Genomic DNA, 26,188 nt, shown 5'->3' with positions numbered 1-26,188 from the left:
TGTGCAATTGTCTAATTATTATTCGAGTATCAGAGAAAACTAATTTTACAGTTATTAAAACACAGTGGCACATGTTTACATGCTCTGTAAGCACATTTGGGAGAAGGACAATATCTAAGTTGTGTAAACGATTTTTTATTATTCTCAATTACGCATATGTAGCAATTAATTTTTTTTTTTTTTGTTTTGTTTTGTTGAGTTACTCTGCAAACAGTAAATTACTGAAAGCAAATATCGTTTTTAAGTTCATGTCAAACATTTTTGAAAAAGTCTTTTGAATGACACAAACGGCCGGTTTTTAATATTATATGAAGAGTTTCTCTAATGAGCAAGGTCAGAATATGTTTTCCAATTTGTTCTCACACATAGAATCTTTTGTTTTTCAACTGCGTAATTGTTTTAGAAATACAATAAATTCTCGTCAAATGGGCTTTCCTTGAGAAGTTTTATTTTCTTCTTTTTCGAAATCGCTAAAATTGCGGCAGAATACTCATCCATAGCCACGGATGTAAAGTATTTCGCGCACTCTTTTTTTCTCCCTCTCCCATTTCCTTTTTCTCTCTACGTTTTCCTCACTCTCTCTCTAACTCTCTGCTCTTTCTACTATGTATCGGTAATGAATTAGTTTCAGGAATTAAGCTCTTTAATATATTTGAATCATCTTAAAAATCTAGTCAGTATATTCTAAAGTACATATGTCCACCTTCATAATTTAGCTCGATCCCGAAAATAAACTAGTAAACAAGTATTTTGTTCGTATTTGAATACATAATTCTGCAACTCTAACTCAACAAGAGTGATTGTCATCTTTGTTGAAATTGGTTCCATGAAATAAAAACGGTATATAGTTATACGCAAGTCTCAAAAGAGATCAGTGACATGAATTATGTGTACTGATTATTCATTCAAAGGAGTTTTACTCTCTTCTCTTCACTCATTTCTTTCGTCTTTCCTTCCAATATGAAAAATTTGGTTTCAAAAATTGAAGCTTATGGTTAAATTATGCTTGACACTCATTTCTATTCATTTCACTTTGCTTAAACGATGACTGTTGTGAGCAACTGTATGGCGCTTCTAATACTTATTTTCTCTCAGCTGTGTTGCAAGGATCGGATTAATCTGTTACCATATCTTGTTGTCCAGAATATCTGAATATACCATGACTATGCTGAATAGGACAAACGGAGCCATACTCAGAATATCACGATTATTACGGGTGGAAGTACTGGCTCTCAAACAAGAAAAATTCCGTAATCAGTTTAATTCCAAGGTCTACAAATATGGAGTTACGAGAATTACATAGGTTCCGAAGTTCTCTCACCCAAGATCTCAATTTTATTAATGGTAGAAATTAGTTTACTTAAATTTTCAACTAAATTAGCCAATTTTCAGGACGATTTCAAACTGGAACAATATACTCACAATTATATTGTAGTTCTTATTTTGCTGGGTTTTTAAGGATTTCCTACTTTCAATGAGTTTTGGGATTAATATGTATAAAACTAATTTGAAAATATCATTTACTGTAATTATTTAGATGCCTTTTAATTTATACATTTTTATACCCTGAACAGACAGGGTATATTAAGTTTGTCACGATGTTTGTAACACTCAGAAGGAAGCGTCGGAGACCCTATAAAGTATATATATAAATGATTAGAATGTTGAGCTGAGTCGATTTAGCCATGTCCGTCTGTCTGTCCGTCTGTATATATACGAACTAGTCCTTCAGTTTTTAAGATATGGTTTTGAAATTTTGCAGATGTTATTTTCTCTTTAAGAAGCTGCTCATTTGTCGGAACTGCCGATATCGGACCACTATATCATATAGCTGTCATACAAACTGAACGATCGGAATCATGGGCTTGTATGGAAAACTTCCGAAAAAATTGTTCAGATCGGTTCACTATAGCATATAGCTGCCATACAAACCGAACGATCGGAATCAAGGGCTTGTATGGAAAACTTCCGCATTTTACTACATATCTTCACGAAAGTTGATGTGAGTTATTGTTCATAGAAATAATTTAATCTCCGAAAAAATTGTTCAGATCGGTTCACTACAGCATATAGCTGCTATACAAACCGAACGATCGGAATCAATGGCTTGTATGGAAAATTTTCGCATTTGACGTGGTATCTTCACGAAAGTTGGTGTGAGTTATTGTTCATAGAAATAATTTAATCTCCGAAAAAATTGTTCAGATCGGTTCACTATAGCATATAGCTGCTATACAAACCGAACGATCGGAATCAATGGCTTGTATGGAAAATTTTCGCATATGACGTGGTATCTTCACGAAATTTGACATGGATTACTGCTTAAGGTAATAATATAATCTCCGAAGAAATTGTTCAGATCGGTTAACTATATAACCTTAATGTTTCTAGCAAACAACCCGGCTAAAAAGTATTAGTAAAATGTTTTCTTTTTTACTTACTTATTCTTACGTCTTTAGATTTGCTTAAACACATAGTTACTAAAAGAAATGTACCTGTGAAGGGTATAATAGCTTCGGAACAGCCGAAGTTAACGTTTTTTCTTGTTTTGTATAAACCTGTAGAGAATTAAAACTTCACTTCATAGCGGAATGAATTCATATAAATGGGATCAAAATTAGTTATTAAAACATAATCTCTTAATTATTGAGTGATACACAAATATTTTTCTCTTCATTACACTTTCAGAAAGCTGCCAAGGACCACACGAAAAACGTCTACTTAACCACCTACTATCCACCTATAATACACTCGAGCGACCCGTAGCGAATGAATCGGAACCGCTGGAAGTCAAATTCGGTTTAACGCTGCAACAAATTATTGATGTGGTAAGTGTTCGATAATCCAAAATGCAACACCAACACCTAATCAACAACAGCTTTTAATTTGAAAACGAATTATTTTTACAAGAAAAACAAACGAAATTAATTTTATCAAAAAAAGAAAAACGAAAAGATTTTCACAGCAAACACAAATATGGAAGAAATCACAAAATCATAACGAAGAAAAAAAAACAAATAGCCAAAGACGAATGGCAATTTGTTAGCGAAATTTTGAATTTAATAGAAACTAAAATATTTTGTTTTGAAAAATTTGCAAGAAAAAACAAGTTTGACAATATTAATGCATCTAAAATTTTTTATAGGACGAAAAGAATCAGATTCTGACCACAAATGCGTGGTTAAATTTGGTAAGTGACATGTACCCGTACAAAAAAATATTTACTACTTTTTGTGTTGTTCTTTATGGTAAAAAAACGAAATATTTCAAAGAAATATCTATTGAAAAAAAATGAAAAGCGACTCTACTGGTTTCAACGCAGCTTAATTCTTGCAGTACACCTATATTCTACTCTCTACACTGAAGTTTAGTTTACAGCGCATAATTTATTTTTGTATGAAAATTTTGGTTTTTATAAAAATCGCAGATTTTACACTTTTTCTCACGAAATACTCTTTAATGTTTAAAATGTGCTACTGTATGTTCAATTCTAACTTCAAGGCGCTTTAAAGCCAAAAAATATGTTTTATAGTGTGCTCCATTAATGTTAAAGCGACAATAAAGAAATTAAATATTAATTATACCAAGAATAAATAAATGAAAAAATTCAAACAAAACATTTGAAAACTACAACACACTATCTCACTGATCGCGAAATGCGAAATTTTTTCAGTGTATCATTATCTCTTCCGAATTTACATTTTTTGTTTTGTTCTATTTTCTGTTTGCAAAATGTTTATTTGGTTTTATATTTTTGAAAAACTTATATTATATAATATAGTTTTGTGTTATTTTATTGAAAATTTTACCTGATTCATTAGTATTTTGAGTGTAACATGTATTAAGTTTTAAATTCTGGTTGAGAAAAACGTAGGGATGACCATTAAATAAACAAGTAAGGAAGGCCTGAGGTCCTCATATTCGATATATAGAGTCTTGAAAACTTATGGACCGATTTCTATTTTTAGAAGGACGATGCCACTCTTTAAATGCAATATGTTTGCAAAGTTCTGTTCCGATATCTTCACTAGTGCTCTCGTATGTGAGAAGTAGGCGCGGTTGTGATTCGATTTGGGCTATTTTCACAACATATCATTGGGAAGCTAGGGAGATAATATAAATCGTTTTTCATTGAAATTGGTCGAGTAGTTCCTGAGATATGGTTTTTGACCCATAAGTGGGCGGAACCACGCCCATTTAAAATTTTATATACCAATTTGAGTGCAGCTCTTCTGTATCATCTTTATAATGACATTTATGGTTTCTGGTGGTTTTCCTTACTGAATTAAAGCATTTTTAGTTGTTTTCAACATTAGCTTTGTATAGCAGGTGGGCGAGTTATAATCCGATTTCCTTCATTTTTGGGCTGTGTAAGGTAGTACCGAAAAGAAACGACTCTAGGAAGTTTCCACGATATAGCTTTAGTAGTTTACGAGATATGTACAAAAAAACTTAGCAGGGGCGTGGCCATGCCCACTTCTCCAAAAAAATTATATCCAAATATGCCCCTTCATAGTTCGGTCCATAGCTTTATTTATGGCTTAGTTATGGCACTTTATGTGTTTTCGGTTTTCGCCATTTTGTGGACGTGGCAGTGGTCCGATTACGTCCATCTTCGAACTTAACCTTCTTATGGTCCCAGGAAATACGTCTTCCAAGTTTCATCAACATCATTTTCTCAAGTTAGAGCTTGCACGGACGAGCGGACAGACAGACATCCCGATTTGAATTTTACTCGTCACCCTGATCATTTTGACATATATAACCCTATATCTAACTCGTTTGGTTTTACTTACAACCTACCGTTATGTGAACAAAACTATAATACTCTCTTTAGCAACTTTTGTTGTGAGAGTAAAAAACATCGATGTTATGCAATACATCAGGTGTGGTCAGGGTAAATTTATTAGTGTTTTCTATCGCTAAACAGTCTCATATTTATTATTTAATATTTTTTTCAAACATTTTTAGAAGATATATTATTATTTACATACTTACATATACATAAATACAATTTTCTAATTTTTGAAACAATTTTTAATGTTGTATTTCCTTGATATTATTAATTCGATTTTGCTCTGTATATAATTTACAGAACCTTCCATCTCCAAATGTTTCTTATATGTCAATATTTATTAAATTCATCATTAAATTAGTTATTTTTAATAATTTAAATAAAATTATTTTCAAATTTGTATAGTTCTTCTTTAATTATATCTATTCACTTCGAATAACTTTTGAGTAAAACTCTCCATTTTTATATGCATTTAATACATTGGCTTTTTATTCACACCATAAACAATTCATTTTAATTTCATTCATTTTATTACTTTACCTTTTCATTGCGTCATTACGAATATCTATTGCCATTCGAAAATCGTTTTTCATTCGTTTTGATTATTTTATCATCATTCAGCTTTCTGCTTGCTCAAAGCATTTGTTTTGCTCGCTGATGACAGCATATGCTGGAAAATTCAAAACAAATGCCTCATTTAATTCAATTTCGCAAATCGACAACAACAACAAAACCAATAACAATTCGACTGCGTTGCCAACGAGCCATTCACGTTTGGTCATTTGCTTCGTTGAATGCAGCCAAACTAATTGACGTTAATTTGAACAGTTCAGCGTAAATGTGCGTAAATCAAAAATGTTAAAACGAAAACAATGCCATGCCGTCAACAACACCAACAAATATGGTATGAAGTTAGTGGATATGAGCATTATAGTGTAGTTGTTAGGAAAGAGGTCAGCGTTGTGTGGCTATAATTCTTAGTAAAACATTCAATGAAGGATATACATACATATATAGCTGTTCACGACCGCGAATATATTCATGTGATATGTATGCATATGTAAACTACCTTCGTATGTGGCTTTTTCTAGTGAATTTCCAACTCAACACCATAAACTCAGATTTTACGGTTTGGTTCCCGGTTATATTTCCCATCGTATTTTCCTCATAACGAAATCTTGGAACTTTGGATTGATTCTCACCAGGCTCGCGTTATCTTATTTAAAATATACACTTCTTCGGCAACTAATACTTATTGCCATGATGGTGCCTGAATTACAAACCCTAAATATTTTTTGTTGAATTTGGTTTCTATCAATTTTTTCTTCAGTAACAGAGAGCATCTTCAAAAAAGCGGAGAGCATTTAGTCAATCAATCGGCAAGGGATAATCCTATTCGAGAATCACCTGAAGTGAAGCTTTAATGTTGCCAATCTCATGTAAAAGAATTATTCTTCTACTATATAAATATATTTAGACATATGTATGAATTACTTAGCAAAATTATACAAGACTATATGTAGGTTAACCATTTTACTAGAAGTATCGTCTGTAATTTTTTATATACAAAAAGGAGTTGTAAAAGAGTTTCTTAAAGCTAGCTAGGAAACGCTCTAAACAGCTCTTAGATTTCTGTGAATCTCACAGTAATGATATTATAGGTGATCGTTTCTAATCCATCTCAAACTGTTTATAGCTAAGGTATTATAATGTTCAAAACATATTGGAATTTGAAACCTTTCGTTTCGAGTTTTATTACAGTCCCTTTTAGCTCTCCAAAGGTCTCTCTTGTCAACAAACATACCAAACGAATCATGTATATGTATATATTTCTTTGACGACGAAGAGGTGATACCACTCAACCTAATCTATCGTCTGGTTTCCGCATTTTTCATCAAAGATTTTTACAGTAGAACTCCAATTATCCGAATTAATGGGTACCGGGACCCATTCGGATAATCAAATATTCGGATAATCGTATTTTTTTTTTAAATTGCCATTGGAGAGAATAAAAGCTACGTTTTGATATTACACTATTTTTTTATTGAATTAAATGAAAGAAACATGAAATTTTCAAATGTTTTAAATATAAATAAAATGTACTTATGTACGAGTTTAGAAATGAAAATCATTGTTTTTTAAACATCTCCGTCAATGTAAGCTGTTTTGCGGTCTTCAACCGTTTTCGGGCAGCCAGGTCACGCATCCGCTTGACGGTGAGCAGTTGCAAGTGGTCACACTCGGGCTGACGCTCCATCCACTTCAAAGCAGTCTCGAGGCCGGCAAATTCTTCACTAACTGATGGTCCAGCATCTACTTCAACATCAGCAGAAAGTTCTTCTTCCACTTCCACTTCAACATTTTCTCTCACACTTACAACAATTTCATCGTCATTGAGAATTTGAAAACCAGGGTCAGACGTGTCACAAGCCATCCACTTTCCTACATCTTCAGCACTTACTTCTGTACAACCAGGAATTTTTACAAACAAACACTGGCTTCGCGGGGGGAAGAATAATAGCGCACTTAGACTTTTTTTGGACAATTTTTTGTGATTCGGATAATCGGCGATTCGGTTAGTCGGAGTTCGGATAATTGGAGTTCTACTGTATATACTTCAGTTATTTTGAAAAGACTGTAGGTATTTTGATGTCTGGTGCTTTCGCTTTTCAGAAGCAACTAGAGTACAGTTGCTAAACTGATCTAAACAGTAGTTGACTTTTCTAGTCCATAATATGGATGGACTTTTCTAGTACCAGTTTCATAATTTCTAAAGCACATATCAAATTAGATTACATTTATTTACGAAATTCCACATTTCTTTTCTCAAAAGCTTTATGTTTTTTCCATCCTTGTTTAAAGATTTAGTGAATGTAACTAAGACATTGTAACCTTTTTGGAATATTCTCTACGAATAATTTTGTCTGGAGAACATTGTTTTATGGGGAAGAATTATTGTTCAAGTAATAATAGATCAGTCGGAAACTTGTTGTGTGGTTATATTTCGGATTTCAGAGTTTTAATATTTCAGCTCAAAGCTATCTGCCGTCTGTGAACTTCAGATTCAAGAGATTTATCTCTAGTTAGATCTCTAGATTCCAAAATGTACAAGTAATCGAATTCTAGCCACAATCACTATTTGACTGGGTATACAATTCCGTTATTTTTTCCAATTTTTCACCCAATACAAAAGATACAATCCACTGACTTTCGCGCCGACTGAAGCCAATTAATTTGAATTGGAACCGGGAAATGTATGACCGATCGCATAGTTAGTTGCTACAGATACAAAAGCGAATTATTCACCAGGTGTGAGTAGCCATACAACAACAAAATGGACAACAAAGTTTTTTTGTAGAAAATAATAAAGTAAATAATAGCGATTTTGTTCGGAAGATATGCGTACATATATGTACATACATATGTATATAGCCACACATTCAAATGTTTGCCAACATTGGCATGCATATAAAGATACTGTTATTACATGAATGAAAAATGTGTTTTGCGGTTGATTTGTTTTGTGCTTGTTTATTGTTATTCTACCATCGGCACTAAATTGAAATGCCATAAATTTGCAAAGAAATGCGTGCCAATGAACACACACAGACAAAGAAGGCAACAAAAATGCACAATAGACAACAGGGAAAATATTTAAATGTTACAGATTATTATTAATATATACCTATATATATGCAAATATTTGTTGTTATATGTGTCAGAAATATTTTCAAAAATGCCAAAAATATTGTACGCTCCTAAAACAAACAAAATATTGCCAAAAATACCAACTCTATGACATGAATTATTGTTTGAAAAAAAAAGGAACAATAACAACAGCGCTTTGGTAATAGCTAAAAATGTTGAATGATGGCCACATATTTGAAATTACCAGTGAAAAAGGGTTGCTTGGTAGCACTAATTGAAACCGAGCAACCGGAAGTGACATGGTTGTTCTCTGAGGTATGAGGGAGGAACTACGCAGAAGAATTATAGCAGTTGTGAAATTACATTGGCTGTTGAAAAATTAATGGCTTTGCTCGTTGTTGAAGTTGATTTGCGATTTAGAAAATAAATGCTTGATAGATATGGCAGAAAAAAGTTTGTAAATACAGGGAGCTCTAGTACTTTTTCTACGTCCGAAAAATACAAGAAGTCTTATTTTTTGACGAAGACGAAAGAAGATTACTAAAATTTTCGAGGCAGCAGAGTTGAGAACTTTAGTTCAACAATTTATCAGAAGCAATACTATAAGTTTCGTCTCCGTAACACCAATACATAAATGTTGTGGGAATAGCTGATTTTAACTCTTTCGTCTTATCTTCAATTTAGAATAGAATTCACAATAGTTTTACATGAAACTCTTCTGTACCGTTTCTATTTCTACCTACATCTGAATCCTTTATGCAATGAAACCAATATTAACGAAGTCATATCTCGAGGTTCGAACTTGTAATCCTACTTCAAAAATAAGATAACCCTAACGAATTCTTTGGGATACTCTATCCTTAACAGAACACTTTTATATGCTCTAGAGATGATGGTATGTCCTAATTCATAACTCCACATATTAACCTGTTATTATTATTGGCTAATCGAATACAGAAGGTACATTTTAGTTCCGTTCACATTAAACAAGATCATGTAAGTTTTTAAGCTAGTTTTGGATATTGTAAATCTAAGTCTCTCAAATAACTTCGATTCGTTTGGTGGAGGTGGTGATCTACATATAATGTATAACACTGTTCTGGATGTCAGTAAGTATCTCTCCAGATCTACCGAAAGAGTTGCTGGCAGAGTCGAGCATCTTCATTGTAATATTATATTATAAACGAGGGTTTCGAATATAAAGGCCCCGAGTTCGGAAGGTTATAAATTTGATTATATTTTTTGTCCAAACTGTGTTAAGGATCTTTACAATATCCGATACCTTACCTAAAAGAGGGTCCTAATATTTTTTTCCACTAAGGAATACTCTCGGTCAGCGTTTAAAAGATCCCCTAAAAATAATTTTAAGTCTTTTAATGTAAGTAAAATTTCATATGAAAGAAAATATAGATCGCCTAGCTGAATTGACTTTTTTAACACTTTCTGTTAATGAAATGTATACCTAAATATGTCCTGCTACGATTACGATTTGTCCAAAATATGAGGAGAACCTGAGCGGAGAGAAAACTACTTTTGCTAAACAAATTCCCTTAAATAATTTTAGCATTTAATGTGTAATCAAAAACAAAACCTGAAAACTGAAAACTGAAAATTATCATATTAAAGTAAATGCTTCGAGCAAATAACCTTCATCTAATTTAATTAATTACCACAATTAAAACATTCAGTTAGGTTTAATTTCAGTTTTCTGCTATTGATATTTGGTTTATTCAAAATATTTTTTAATATTTTGCAATCCACATTTGCGTTTACTTACAAACCACAAACTAATTTTCACACAATAATTATAATTAACTTAATGCAGAAATAAGCAAAAATAAAGTAAAAATAAATAAAAAATACTAAAAAATAGTTCGCGATTTGCTTTAAGCCACAAATAAATATTAGCAAAAAAATGAATTTTTTTAACAGCAAAAACGCTTAACAAAATTGCACAAGCCGCTGCTTTTCGCATTTCAATGGCAAACAACAAAATTATTTGATTTTAAGCTTAAAATGGCTGGCTATAAAAATAACTGTAAATATCTACATATGTGCTTATGTCTGTCTTCTTGTTATTTTTTTTTAAAGCGCAACCATAATAAGCTCAGCGTAATTTTTCACACACTCATAGATTCGCGCGCACAAATAAAAAGCATTAACACCAACGCTTGTGCTTTTCACGTTCGCATACAACAACAACCACAAATAATAATAACAAATAAATAAATTTTCAATAACGCTGTGTGTTCATTAATTTACGTCTCTTTTAGCCTTACATTTCTATTAAAAAACTGTTTTTTTTTTCTGTAAAGAAATAAAGCTTCGTAAATTAAACGCAATAAAAAGTAAAAACAATTAATAAACAACAAAAGCGCGCGCTTAAGCCCAACTGATAAAGTTAATTATTAAAATTCAATGAGTTAAAACGTTATAAATTAATACATAACAGTTAAGTTGTCTAAAAACATATGCTTAACACGTAGCATAAAAAATATACTATAATTTAAATACTTTCACACATACAAATGTATTTTACGTGAGAGCATACCCTGTAGGAAAAAACGAACAACAAAGTAAATTTTGTGGAGATACATATCTTCAGAAGAAAGTGGTAAAAAGTGGGGCAATTAGTTTCATTTCGCTGCTAAGCTTAATAAATTCTATACGACTCTTACTTTTGGAATATAGGTATATTGTCCATCAGTTTTTATTATTTACATCTATGCCTTTCTCTGCACAAAAAAAATTAAAAATGTCTAGTCCATCTTTCTCGAAGCCATGGAAACAGTATTGAAACCCCACCTCAATACCACTTAGGCTTCCTAACAAGCATACCATTATCTACTAAATATCTGAGAGATTTTTCTTTTTTTTTTCAGCAAAAAAAGGCATGAGCTGAACTCATGTTCGAAATCTGTGGCCTTGAAAATTATACTCGGAGTTCGACAATTTTTACATGATAAATTCCACACTTCTAATGCAATGTTTGTGTAAAGTTTTATTAAACTATATCTGGTATTTGAACTGTTATATCATAAAGTGAACGTATTAGATAGTATGCAAGATTGTGAATAATGAGATATAGGAGTAATTGTCAACCAATTTCGCCCATTTTCAAGATATAACAACAGGAAGTAAAAGAAATATCATGCATAATATATAAAATTTGGTTGAAATTTTTAAAGTAGTTTTTGATATATGGTTCTTAGCCCAACAGTGGACAACAACACGTCTATTTTCCGTTTTTATACCAATCTGAATGCAGCTCTTCTGTACCTTCTATCTTACAAAACTTAGTGCTCACAACACTTTTATACATTTTCAACTTAATCTTCATATGGTAGATGCTCCTCCTTATATTAATCCTTTGTATGGAATAATTATTATGGAGAATAGAAGAAGTTTGTAGTCGGAAAAGTTTGAAACCGACTTTTCTAGCTTTTTTAGCTTTCCAAGAAACGACAAAATGAAATAAACTATCTCATATAAAATTATTCAAAATTAAGTAGTCACACATTTTTTTGCTACTAAACCCAGGCCCATCTTGAACTTTTCACATTTATCGCAGGGTGACTTCAGTGACGTATTCTCTATTTAAAACCCTTTCAATTAGAATTTCCAACAGTTTTTCTGGACAAATAACTTTAAAGGAGCAAGCAAATATTGATTAATTTTATCTTCCGCCAATCACTATATATGGGAACTTTTTTCCAAATCGTCATCCTTCAAATATAGAGGTGGAAAGCAGGGCTATTTTTTAACCGAAATTCGGCATTGACGTTGTCAGCTTCCTTTCCATTATTTAGCCAAATAGCCCAGTGTTTGCTAACGTTTGCCAAATTTTTCCTACTGGGTATGTTGCTTCAACATAGGTTTTTGTCGATTTATTAAATATCTATGTCGTCGTTCGTATAATGTTCGTATGCCTTCATGTCTAAGTATTTATGTGCATTTTTACTTTTAAAGGAAACTTAAATATTTAATTTTACTTACCCTTATATGTATTTACCCTTATTTTTTATCCATAAAAGATATTCGACGAGATGGCTGTTAGTACTCGCAGTGTTTCTTTGCAGTAAAATTTAAATGACAAATATTGAAAATTAGTGAACAGTTTTCAGAAGACTTTATAAATGAAATGCTTCTACAAATTTAAATTTTTATTATGACATTCAACACTACTTGTCATATAAACTCAGTAATGTAATAATGATCTGATCTTAGTAGAGTAAACAGCTTTCTAACTTATGAGATAGAAGTAATGCTTTCCGATATGATGGAAAATAATTTTTGCCATCCCGGTTAATTTATTTGTGCCAAACTCCATTGAAGTAAGAAAAGTTTAAAGAACTTTAGCTATGCTATCAAATATTATCTGTCAATCATACCAAAAAGCTCGCTATCCCTCACCAGGATGTTATTCTAATATTTACAAATAGTGCTTTAGATTATTACAGCTTTCACAAACCTCTTTAATCAATTTGTTCGGTCTAAAATGTGTTACAAGGTTCTTATTTTTAAATCCAAAGCTGAACCAAACTTCTGCAATTAATGCTGCTAATACAGTTCGATAAGAAATGAGGAATGGTCATACTAATTATAAATAGACAATTCTTCTTGACTCCGAATTCATCACTGGATAAAACAGCTCAACTATTTCTAAAGCTAAATATGATATTATTTTTAATATATTTGAGCGATGGCTAAAATACTCGTTCTGATATAATTCTAAGGGGTCTCTTATAGGCAATTGTCTCAGAAGAAGAAGTGAATGAGTTTTCCGTGAATTCGTTTTTTCTTGAAAATGAACCTGGTTGTGATTCAGCTGTGGTATCTATGATTTAAACACAACAATTTAATAATTTGAATTAATTAAAATTTAATTAAATTATTTTTGGTATCAATTTTGTTTAATGTCCAAATTATAAAAGTTTATATATTTTTATTCCAACAAACACCAATGACATATTTATTTATATAATTTTTGTTCGTTCTCATAAAATTATTACATTGTCGTATCACTTTTTTGTTAATAGATTTACCATATACTTTACAAAAACAAATTCTTTTACGCATACATTCAATATATAATATATCTAAATGTGACGTCGCTATGTTAGAGCATACAAACAATAAATGTGTTTAACTACTGTTTAAAACAAAAACAACTAATATAAACTGTGATGCCTTTGTGTTTTCTATATACATATATATTTATTTTTATTTTACTGGGTACATGTCATGTGAAAAATGTGAATTTAATAAAAAATGTAACAGTGTCTAAACTGTTTTAAAAAATACGAAATGATTTTCATTGCTAAAAAGAACAAATTAACTTAACGTTTAACAAAATGCATGCAAATTAAAATTAAAAAAGGATAAATATTAAAAACAACATTAATTACACAAATGTATTTTATAACATTTTTATTATTTTTTGTACAGCTTTTGAGCCAGTGTTAAACAAAAAAGCGCAAAGTTAATTAAAAATTAATGAAATTAAAAAAGATACATTTTAAATAAAAATAATTTAAAAGTATGAAATTTATTTAAATGTGTTTTAAATATTTATTAATTCAATGTTAAAAAATACTAAAAAATAAGAAGTTAAAAAAATATTTTCACACACAGTTTGTGATTTGCAATACTTTATAAATTTTTTGTTGCTTTTATTGCAAATGTCACCGCTTTCTATCGCGCTTATGCTTTTTTGAAGCATAAAAAATCTTATTTTTTTACGAAAAAAATAGCGCATTTCACAATAAAGCTATATTTATTCTAAAAAATGAGTGATTGCTAATACATAAACATGCATAACTAATAAACCATAAATTTTTTCTGCAAGTCCACATGTTTTTATTGTCGCACACAATTCGATTATAATACAAATTTCGTTTTGAATACAAATTTTATATTAATTGATGGCAGTTGCTTAAATTGCTTTGATAGCTAAGCAATTGATAGATCTGCATACTAAATGCTACTTTTTATATACAGAACTAAGCCTATATGTTATGAATATACAATTATTTATCAACAATGTACTTTTTTGTATAAATTTTTACTTAATTTTTTTCAGCATAAATTATAAAATAATTTGAGTTTAATTGTTGCAGCGTAAACGTTCACTGAATATATTGTTCCGAGGAAAATAATTCCGGTTCAAATGAATTGTACGTTTTTTATTATTCATTTATTGAATTCTACTTTCATGGAATACATATTAATGCAGAGTTTAAAAAATAATTTTAAGCAATTTAGAACACTAGAAAACACAAAATTTTAATAAAATCCCTAAATTTATAACCGAATGTAAGCTCGAAATATTTGTTTTCGAATACTCAAGTCGATGCAGACCAGTTCGTTGTTAGAAAAAAATATTCGAATCGTGCTTTCTGCGAAAACGTATATAATATTTCACTCAAGACCTGATTTAGTACAGTAAGATAGCTTTTACACTACCAAAAACCGCGATAAAATGTGAACTATCTACCTTGATTAACTCTTTTTCCAAATCGACCAATCCCCTTTTATAATAAGGGTGTTTCGATAAGTCTAAATCAAAATGGTACGAACCCAATAAACCTTCACATGTTACTTAAATTTTTCTGAACATTCTATCTTAAACTTCAAAAATTTTAGTCATTTCAAAAAAATTTCGTAGACAAAACTGCGCACCAAATCGAACAAATTTTAGCGAACGTCAGCATTTAATGTGAAAATTAGATGAATTAATTTGATGAGCTGTGTTAATGTAGATTATATAACATCTCATCATATTTAGGATTAGATATTTTAGTTTTCGGGTAAGAATATTTGCCGAGAAAGAAATAATGGTGAGCATAAATAGTAAGTTTTCCACAATCTGTCTTTTCCAGAACATGTTCCGAAGTTGTTTAAGGTTATAGTAGATACAGGATACCAAAGAATAAGATAAACGCTCTGACTTTCCTTCAGAAAAACTTGCAAAAAAGCAGAGCAGAACATACTGAGTATCTATAATAAAAAACGTCACCTTGTTAAGCTCCACTATTGTTGACTTCGACATAGACTGTAGCCTAGCAATAGCTCTTTTGTCTTACTTCAATTCAACGCAGACAAATCCTCCAGTGTATACTTCCTTACCCGTAGCTCAGCATCATATACATTTTCCATTGTAATAGTCTATATCATAAGAGAACTAAAAATCTGTAGAGTAAGAAAATATCAGTTGTATTCGGAAAGTGGACCTGTTATAGCGATATAACATAATACCGACATGGATTGTAGATCCTCATTGATTTTTATTTTTAATATTTCAGCATTATGGGCTCGAAAGGCGCTAAGACATAACATGATAAAGTACAATTCACTTCACCACCGTCATCTTTCCCTTTCGATGTAGCTATCCACATAGCCTATTCCTTCCAATTTGCTTATTGAACATTAAAAGCTATTAAATCCTGAAAGCGATTCTGAAGAATTTTCAGAAGAATTTTTACAAGAACTCATCTGAGTAGAACGGATATTAAAGCTTCCTATCTCCGACATATTTAAAGTAACATTTATAAGAGACACAATACTTATAGCCACTATACAGATGTCTAATATTCAGCAATGCGTTTACGACCAGTATGAAAGTGATCTGCAAGACTCTATTGATCTCAATTAAGAGGAAACATCATATTGATACATATTGAGACAGATACTCCAGGTTACAACCATTTCATTCCAAAATCACCTCCTATATTTGGTACAGAAACTAAAACAATCGTTGGGTGTATTAACCTAGAAAAAATTTAAGAATTTATCATTTACTTTGAATGTATTGCGTGTCATATGCCAACCACTTCCCCTTATTATTTCCACTTTACTCTCTCATGCACTATCTCCACTGACTGTGACACCAAATTAGCAATCAAAATATGCAGCAATCGGAATTTCCTTTGAAAACAGCAAATAGCACGAGTCTTCCTAGAAGTTTCTTCTTGTTCTTCCTTTGGCGTGCAACACTGAAACTTAATATGCTGCTGGAAAAATGCTAATGAGTTTTTGAGCATACAAAGCGTAACATAAGGGCTGCGCCAATGCATAAATAAATGTGTAAAATATATATAAGTATCTGTGTGTGAGTGTCTAACTACCTGCGCTAGAGCTTGTTGCACCTTGCAATTTATAGCTAAGATAAGATGTGCTTCTCGGGATGCTACCGTTGCAAGTTATTACTCACATGCATATTTATTTGTGTGTGTGACTTGCATGCAACAGCTGCCTTCTGATTCTAGCTGAGTGGAACTATATGTAAGAGTGTGTGTGTGTAGAAAAGAAATTATTGTCGCAAGTCATCAACATATTGCTGCATGCAACATATGGCTTAGCATAGCAAAGTGGAAAATTACAGGTATTGACAGCTGTGGTTTTGGGGCTGAAATATGCACTTCTATACATATAACTCAACCACTGTGTACAACTTATATTAGCAACTTTAATGCATTACCCTCAACATTTGCGGAGTCTTCCGTTGCTACTGACGTTGCTGCTTAATGCTTGCCATGGCATGCTTACAGGCGCTCAACATCCTGCTCGCAGTCGATGACAATAGTTGATATGCGGCTTTGTGTTGCGGCATACTACGAGCGCTTTAGTGTCTGTTTATTGCGCCTAGAGTGTACATACATATGTACTCCATTCTTATTTTTCAAAATATATGGAAATTCTCATAAATTCGTTACTTTATCCGCAACAACCGTTAGCTGCAGATATTAATTTTAATGAGCAAATTTCGCGGCTTTTCAGGCAACTGTGGCCGGAGTAGTATGGTACAAAAGTCATAATAAATGTATGACTGATATTAAATATATGAAACTTGAATTTAATCCTACTTTTTTGAAAAATACTTGACTTCTAGGGAATTGTAAATACCAAATAACATATGTTATGTTTGTGGTAAATAAATTCTTCAAATATGAGCACAATTGCCTTCATTTCTTATATTCAAACCGGTCTCTCTATCTTTCTGTCTTTCATTTTTAGATATTCCTTATCGGTGTCTGAATATTACCTTCTTGTTTTGATAGGTATTCTTGCTATTTATATTTATTATTCTTATATATTGCTACATTTTAGATTAGCTTGTTGGTAAAGAGAGGTGATAGCTATATTATCCAGTCACCAGCATATAAAATATATCTCGATAATTAAGGATCCTAAAAATCTGCAGTTCCACCGACTTGACTGAATTATTTGATCAAAGAGGTGAGAACTAACGAACCGTCCATTCGCAATAAAAAGTTTGTGGTATGAAAGATTTTGCACCACCGAGTATTAACGATCACCTCGTTAAGTGAAACTCACAATATCTTTTAGGTTTTAAAAATAATTCATATTTTACCACATCCATAACAAGTACATTCAATAATGTATTGTAACTGTAAAAAAAATAAAAGCTCAACATTATACATTCTTAAATAGTTCGGCTTTAAGCCACTGGAGAATGTTCTAAACCAATAATCACACGACTTCCCAAGGAAGATTCGGATATGGCACTAAATTATTTGACTTATTTAGTTTGGCTAAGTACCTCCCTGGTTAAGTATCTTGTAGTCTGCGAAATGCAAAATTGTCACTGCTATGTTGTATTGGCGGAACTCAATAGAATTGGCAATCATAAAAACAAGACGGTTTCAAGTTTTTCGGGGCTGAATAAAAATCAGATTTTCCCCTCCTAGCTATCAAACCGCATAATCAATTTAATTAAGATTTTATTGGGTTTAACTACCACTGAGCACAGGATTTAAAGCTTTCTGCACTGAAATTTATATGCACATACATACTGCACATACAGTTGTTGCCCTTCGCACTGCTGGCTACTCAATAATCGATCAGTTGTAATCCATTTTAATTTTTGATTTTCATAAGAAGTTGGTAAGTTTCATCAGCTGCTTGGTATTTTAATATTCGCAGACTTTGTCGCAGAGTTGTATTGCATTTCAACTCAATTATAATTCGATTAAAAATTATTATAGAAAACTGAGATTTTTATTTTGTATAGTAAATCGATCTAAATCAGCGCTTTAATCGAGCAAAGGTCGGTTAATTGATCAATTAGCTCCTGTGCGAAAAAGCTATTAGGATTACTAGGGAACTGCTTGTTTTTTTAAATAAGAAATCGACGACCGTCAGTTCAGAGAGCGAATGGAACATAAATGGGTTTTTAACATCCGAAAAAATCTCATAGAAAATAAAACACAAGAGCTCAAGAGCAAACCCCTTGAAGGAATGTAAGTGATGAGTTGGTAAATTAAACGGTTTCCGCTGTTATGTTATGATATTCTTCAGTAGGAAGTAGCTGACGCTGTTTTTAACTTCTCTGGCATCATTTTGATAACTTCAGCGTCAAAAATAATTTTATGGTCACTTACTCTGCCTCCAAAGGCTTATATTATTGCGCTCACTTTGATAGCTAGTAATTTCTTTAAAAGTTTACGATTACACGCCAACGGCAGCCCGTAAAACTATATGTGCACAAAACTACATCAACAACTTGTCCATACTTATCTCTTATGGCTCCACAAGAAACTCCACATATTGGTCCTTACATCCACTTGACACAACAGGCGACGCATGGTCTTCAGCAGCCGTAACCTTTACTTGTCACTACACTCCTTGCTTTTGTTTTCTACTCATATTTTTCTTCCCTTTTGCGGCTCTTCATCTCGTTCCTTCAACTTTAGTGACTTCCTTGCAACTACTAACTATCAGCGCCACTACAACTCCCGCGCCTCGCCTTGAGCACCTGCAAGCGCTTCCTGCTCCTTGTTGGGTCGCGTAATTTCGTCATAGTTGCCTGCAGCTGAGTGTTGTTGTTGCGCAAGTATGCATGTATTGCGCATAAGTGTGTTGCAAGTGCATTTAATGTGTCTCACGCCATTGATGTCATTGATGTTGAGGTGTCATTAATGTAGCACCTGCTCATATTGCCAAGCGTTGTGACATAAAGTGCCGACGGCATCCGGTGGGTGTTTGCTGGTACCCGTGCTTACTTACTATATACAAATGTGTTTGTATGTATGTATGTATACAAGAGTGGTTGGGGGAATGCGTGCTTGAAAGTCTTGAGGTTATAAAGTTTCCACAACAACAACAACAAAAAAGCAGAAGTTTATGCGAGAAAGTGTTGCATGTGTACGCCTGGAATGTTGACACACACACACTTATATACATATGTACATATGTTTATGGCATTTATATATTTACACCTTATGTGTACAAATACTGCAGGGCATACACGCTTCGGCAAGGCTATCATATAAATTTCATCTGTACGAAGGTTAATTTCTCTCCGACGCTGGAGTACAAAACATTTTCTAATTAAGTCAGCAATCTGTTCGGCCAACTTCTTTTACAATTTCGACATTTTCAACAATTTCTGAAGTGTTTCCACCACGTCCGAGTCAAAGTGTCATGTGTGTAGGCAAAATTGCATGAATATTAGGGTTGTACTTAAGAGGAAATACTATTTTTTTACAACAAATTCAATTAAAACTAACTCATAAAGATAGTAGAGGAGTCTTTTATCAGAGGTTTCAAACAACTATAGTTTCGAGCTCAGGTAGCAGCAGATCTATGGCTTCAGGATGTAGCCTCCTTCAGAGAGATGAGCATTCATTCCGATAACAGAGCTGTAATACTGATCTAGAGTTCGCTGAATGTGTTCTCAGCGGTATTGGATCTTATTAGCAATACTACCAAGCTATATTGTTATCAGTCTCGTGAAAACTATAAGCCAATGAGCTCAAAAAAAATCTTTCCTCAGTTTCATAAGTTCTAACGCTAGCTCTGTGAGGCTCTGCTGATCTCAGTAAGCATTGGTCAACAAACTACACCCATGTGTCTCCGGGATCTTTCTGGGCAAGAGTGGAAGATAGCAGATGCACTGAACTACTTGCTCTGAGCAAGATTCGCATTGCCACGATTCTAACTGGACACGGTCCACCGGCAACATCGTTTTTATCTATTTTTTTTTATGTTTTAGCTGATATTCTTCCGGCGAACCACGCGAATTGGTGGCTTATTGACTTTTCTCAAACTCCACTTTGGAGACCCAAAACTCAATCGAATATTCAGTGATCAACATAGTATCGCCAGTGGTAATCGATACGCATAAACTTTGGTTAGTATCTAAAAAAAAAATATATAATTCATCCCATCTTCCATCACCACCCTAATATGTAAAGACAGTTGTATGCGCATGTGGTACGCCTTGAAAACTTTTACAATTTCGAAGCTATTAGTTGCCACAAATTACTTGTAAGATGACTGAAAGTTCTTAGTTTTTCTACACTTCATTGTTGCAAAAAAAATAAAGGTCAATAGCGTACAGCTAAAGCACTTACGTAGCTAAATTTGATATTGCCTGTTGTTGTCCGCAGTTGTTGCTTACTTTGGGCGCCAAGTTTCCACTCAATTGTTATTGTGGGAGTTGACCGCAATTAAAATGCGTCGATAGTGCTGTGTTTCCGGTAGAAAAGTTATTTTTTTGTGGTTTCTCGGTTGTCACTCAAAAAGTGTTGTACGAAATAAATTGGATTGTGTGGCAGGTCCCGGCATAAATAAATGATTAAATGGCGCTGCTCGGGGTTTGCTGTTAAGATTTTTATTGAAAAGCAGTGTAACGTTCAGTCATCGTTTGTTGAAGATTTTGTTAATTACCAACAGACAGTTCGATGACCTATATAGAGGATCAACTAATTTTGCAAAGAAGTTGGATTATGTTAAGTTAAGGGCTGATCCACGAAGGAAAGCGCAGAACTCCGGTCTTTTCGTAATTGGACAGTATCCTGCTAATAATAATATTGCAAGATGGACTTTCAGCGAGTCCTACAATGGATCTCTTATGATCCACTCTGAACCAGAGGAATCTCAAGGCCTCACATGTAATAGTGGTTGACCAACATTTACCGAGCTCACGAGAGTTCTATAAATACAATGATAAAAGACCCGACGTTGCGGAGCATCGACTATTTCCTGGCCTAAAGGCTCTAAGGAGAGCCTCATCCTTCAAACAATCAATGGCGTTATTCACCTATATAAGTCTGATACGGAAGCAGCTTGATGCAATTGATAGCGAATAAGATTCCCCGCCTTTAATTGGCCGAAACTCCAAAACAAATACGCAACTGACCTAGAGTTTTCAGTAATTTAAACTCACAGATATATTTGTGTAATGTAAAAAATGAAGAATTTATATACCAGTCAAAAACCCTACAGAAACGAACCCACATTCAGTATTCATAGCTGGCCAAAGACTAAAAATTTCTTCAGAGAATGTTCTCTGCTACACCATACTCAGTAGTAACTACCAGAAAGTACGCTCTGAGTGTACAATTTCCACTTTTTGTACTCTCGCAACAAAGTTGCTAAGAGAGATGGGCAGTATCGGACCACTGCCACGCCCACAAAATGGAGAAAACCAGATACACATAAAGCGCCATAACTAAGCGATAAATAAAGTTATGGAAGTAAAATTTGGTACAAAGGATCGTACTATGAAGGGGCATATTTGGATGTAATTTTTTTGGAGAAGTGGACATGGCCACGCCCCTACTAAGTTTTTTGTACATATCTCGTAAGCTACTAAAGCTATATCGTGGAAACTTCCTAGAGTCGTTTCTTTTCGGTACTACCTTACACAGCCCAAAAATGAAGAAAATCGGATCATAACTCGCCCACCTGCTATACAACGGTTATGTTGAAAACTACTAAAAATGCTTTAATTCAGTAAGTGAAAACACTGGATACCTTAAATTTCATTATAAAGAAGGTACGGTAGACTGCACCCAAATTGGCATACAAAATTTTAAATGGACGTGACTCCGCCCACTTATGGGTCAAAAACCATATATCCGAAACTGCTCGACTAATATAAATGAAATTTGGCTTGTGATATTTTCCTTGTATCCCACTGATATGTTGTGAAAATAGGCCAAATCAGTTCATAACCATGCCTACTTCCTATATACAAGAACATTGAAGTCGATCTGAATACTTTACATGATATAAAGTAGGCACTATTGAACATATCGGAACAGAACTTTGCGTAAATAGTACACTTATAGTGTGTCTCTTCTAAAAGTTGTCGAAATCGGACCATAAATTTTCAAGGCCCCATATATCGAACATGACGACCATAGATAATCGAATACATTTTTTACCGAAAATATAGATAAGTCTCTCAGATATTTTGGAGAAATTTAGAGGGAATATCTTTCTTTTAATAATATGTATCCGTGCATAAGACACGTGAAATCGGGTCATAACTTCACCTAACTCCCATTTAACTAATATTAGGGTTTTCAACTTCAATGACGAATATGTGGGTCAAATTGTGTGTTATATTAATAAAATTAAATAAATGAATTGCTTCCTTACTTGTTATTTATAAAATAAGTCTTGAGAATTTGATATGAGAAGGGCTATTATGATTTTTGAATTTATTTGTTGAGATAATCACATCAGAGTTGTTCTTCATAACTCTAACTTCAAATCAGTTTATATGACCATTTTATTAACTTCTCACTTTTACTACATCAAAAGAATGTTGGCGTAAATTACAAAAACAATTAATGCTTGTAATGCTCATACTAAAACTTATACTAAAAGAACATTAAAAACTTTCAAATAAGCATACAAAAACTTATAACTTAACATCAATAGGCAGAAAAACGCAACGAATTTAAATGAAACCCACACGCATATCGACCAAACTTTCTCGGAAATCATTTTCAATTAAAACTTGTCAAATTACTTTTAAACACTTGACAAATTATGCTGGTCTAAACGCAAAAACTTGTATGACCCCAACACTTAAATCACTTTATAAACTTCCGTGCCGCAGCGCAACGCAACGCAGCGTATGTGTGTTAATGCCACGATATGGAAATCTTAACAAACTTGCACTTAATATGCTTACTAATCTCGATATGGCAACACACTTTAAAAAGAGACACCCTCCTCAAATGGCTGTTCGAGCCCAAACTTGCCGCACTTGAAGCGCTTAAGAGCAACACTAGACTATGAGATGGCTGTACAGAACTTAGTTAGTGTATATAACGGTTAATTCACATATTTATGTGTGTGTGTGTGTGTGTAACTCCCTTTATACTGCGGTGTTTATGCTAACCACAACTCAATAAAAGCCATTTTCACACGACCAACCGCATGGCGGACACATTGATACGCTGACGCGCAGGATAAACGTGAAAGGATGCATGCATGAATGGCTGCGCGCAATACTGTCGGTATGTAAATGTGTGCTTGAACCAGCAGCTAGTCGAAGTGCGGTTGAACTATGGCGAAAGTGGTCTGAATTGAAGAGTGTGACGCTTGCAACTTTGTTTGATCTTTGGTGCGGCGCATCATTCCATTTGTGATGTGGCGATTGATTTATGCTGTTGGATCCTAAAAGTTTGAAGCTAATTCCAAATAACCTCTAAATTTTATTATCTTTTCCGCGATATAAATCCATACGGAGATTGTTCGCTTAGCTCCTATGTCGTCCTAATTTTAGATATTGACATGACCGAATCCGCAGTGTTCGTCTATAAAACTCCCTCTTTATAAAAGGTTGGATAGTTTGGGAATGACCGAACGCTAATACTTTTTGAAAGTAAGTTTTGTAAATATATGCAGAACTTGAAAATGTCCAGGTGGCGGTTTCGAAGGCAAGGTCCATTCGGTTTCTAATAAGACTCTTGTAAGTCCCGGACTTCTTCGTTTGCATTTTGTCTTTGAACTGTCTAGAATTGAGCTAAGAAATCCAAAGATGCATTTGCTTATTCGCACTGACTTTGAGTGTAACTCTAGAGAATCCTACTCATGGAAGTCGTAATGGTCCGTAGCTTCTGTTTTGGTATGAACCTTCTATTAACATCGACTTTGCTGCATCCAAAGTAGTCAGTCCGAAGTTCTATTAAGCTTAATATATTCCACGATCAGGCAGTAAGTAGTTCTAGCAATCACGCCAACAACTATTTATAACTGATCCGGAGTTCCGCTTACATATAATTCGATACCTTTGATTCCTGAGTATAATTTATGTGTTCCATTGAATTAGCCAGTTCGATTTATAGAGAGTCTCTTCCCCTAAGCCGAAAACGAACTAACACTACCATTACTGGGCACCAGAACTACTTGAAATATCCACTTTGGCCTAGTGCAAATTCAAACACAGAATCATTGCGCCAAGACCAGTCTTTAGATCAATCATTATACTATCTACATCCACCTCAAGCTCAAATATTACATAATCTTATGCACAAAGCTCTTGGCCATTATAATGAGTTTAGCTTGACATTATCCGCTGCAGCATTGAACCAGCAGATCCGTTGTAACCGCAACCGAGCATAACAGTTAACGATGCAAGTGGGTGTGATGTGCCCACACATCCTTTATGAAGGTTACTCTACTAGTTTATAGTATTACCCACAGTATAATATTATGTGCGCACACACTTGAATTTGCTGAAGTGCGATTACCGCAACGCCTACAAAAGTTCAATCTACCCATGCACTGAGTGCTGATATCGAAGCACTTAAGTGCATGTGTTAGTACCTGAGTGCCTAGGTACACATCCGTTAGTGTGGCAGTAGCACCTTCAACTTCCCAAATGTCGCGCTGCTGGAAGTTTCCTCATGACTTAACGTCGCTGAGTGTTGAAAAAATTGCTACTTTTCTAAATTATACACAAGAGATTAGCTAATGCGTGGGTAACGGATGTGAGAACCGCAACTTTTTCAAGGATACGGAAGTGTACTTTGTAAGCCATAAGCGGAATAGCTGATTTTTTTACACTCCTTTTTTCCAGCAAACGCTCTCAAGTAACCGCTAACGTTTTCAAGTCATTTGCAAACCTTTTTTCTCTCCTAGTGCGAGTGTCACATCACATCATTTTCTCGTGTGTAAACGTCGCTCTCCCATTTGTTTCTGTCATTTACAAAACTCGCTGTCACTTTTGCTTCACTTCGCTTCACATATGCACCATTTATACTTGAATATATATGTAAATATCTGAAAATGTTCGTGAGATTTTTTTGCACCCATTCATTTGCATTCAAGCGTGTCATAGTAAACCAAGCAGCGGTAAAAATGTCAAGTCAAGTGCATCGTTTAACCCTAAAAGTGCGATTACTTATATATACGAGAGCCTTTGTAGGTAATGCTAGAGTAAGAATGCAGACAGTGAGAAAATTTTCAAAATTAATGTGGGTTTTTGCACTTAACAAAGTAAAATAAGTAGTAAACTTTTATGACCGATTTAAACTCTGAGAAAAAAATTACTATCATGACCAAAACTAGTCGTTCTCTAATTTAACAGACGGTGTTAGTCGGTCAAGACGACTTATATACAAAACCCGACAGGGCTGACTCAATAAGTAAGATTATAGAGTTCTGCGAATTCGCAGATAATCGTAAAATCGTATTACACTACTCTTGGTGAGCGCTCTTAATGTTTATACTTTTCCACGATGTTCTCAAGTTTCAACATTTGAAGTGTAGGACATAGTCAACATAGCAGAGTTCTTCTTGGGGTCGACTGCAATGGCACAACCGGTAGTGGACCACTTTATCATTCTTTCACTATAAGCATCTACCAATATTTTTTTTTTTTTTGACAGCTCGTGTTTGTTTAGGGATACGTGTCAAATATTTTTGAGTATGTTTAGTTAGGTTTGTGATTTCATCACATACAATTTTGAAAATTTG

The 26,188-nt window shown here is 33.5% G+C and overlaps 1 protein-coding gene across 5 annotated transcripts in view; it reads left to right on the top strand.

Annotated features, from left to right (window-relative positions):
- The window catches only part of LOC105219235 (neuronal acetylcholine receptor subunit alpha-7), a 585,197-nt gene that overhangs the window by 424,349 nt on the left and 134,660 nt on the right, over positions 1 to 26,188 (top strand). For 3 of the 5 annotated variants that reach the window (XM_054228334.1, XM_054228335.1, XM_054228336.1), the window contains exons 4-5: positions 2,689 to 2,828; positions 3,146 to 3,190. In XM_054228334.1, the coding sequence (XP_054084309.1) occupies positions 2,689 to 2,828; positions 3,146 to 3,190 (185 nt within the window). The remainder of the gene's footprint in view (positions 1 to 2,688; positions 2,829 to 3,145; positions 3,191 to 26,188) is intronic. The other 2 variants (XM_054228333.1, XM_054228332.1) reach the window with 1 other exon arrangement.

The sequence above is a fragment of the Zeugodacus cucurbitae genome, chromosome 3 (assembly GCF_028554725.1).
Source record: "Zeugodacus cucurbitae isolate PBARC_wt_2022May chromosome 3, idZeuCucr1.2, whole genome shotgun sequence".
Classification (NCBI taxonomy): domain Eukaryota; kingdom Metazoa; phylum Arthropoda; class Insecta; order Diptera; family Tephritidae; genus Zeugodacus; species Zeugodacus cucurbitae.
This window is presented reverse-complemented; position numbering and strand designations above follow the sequence as displayed.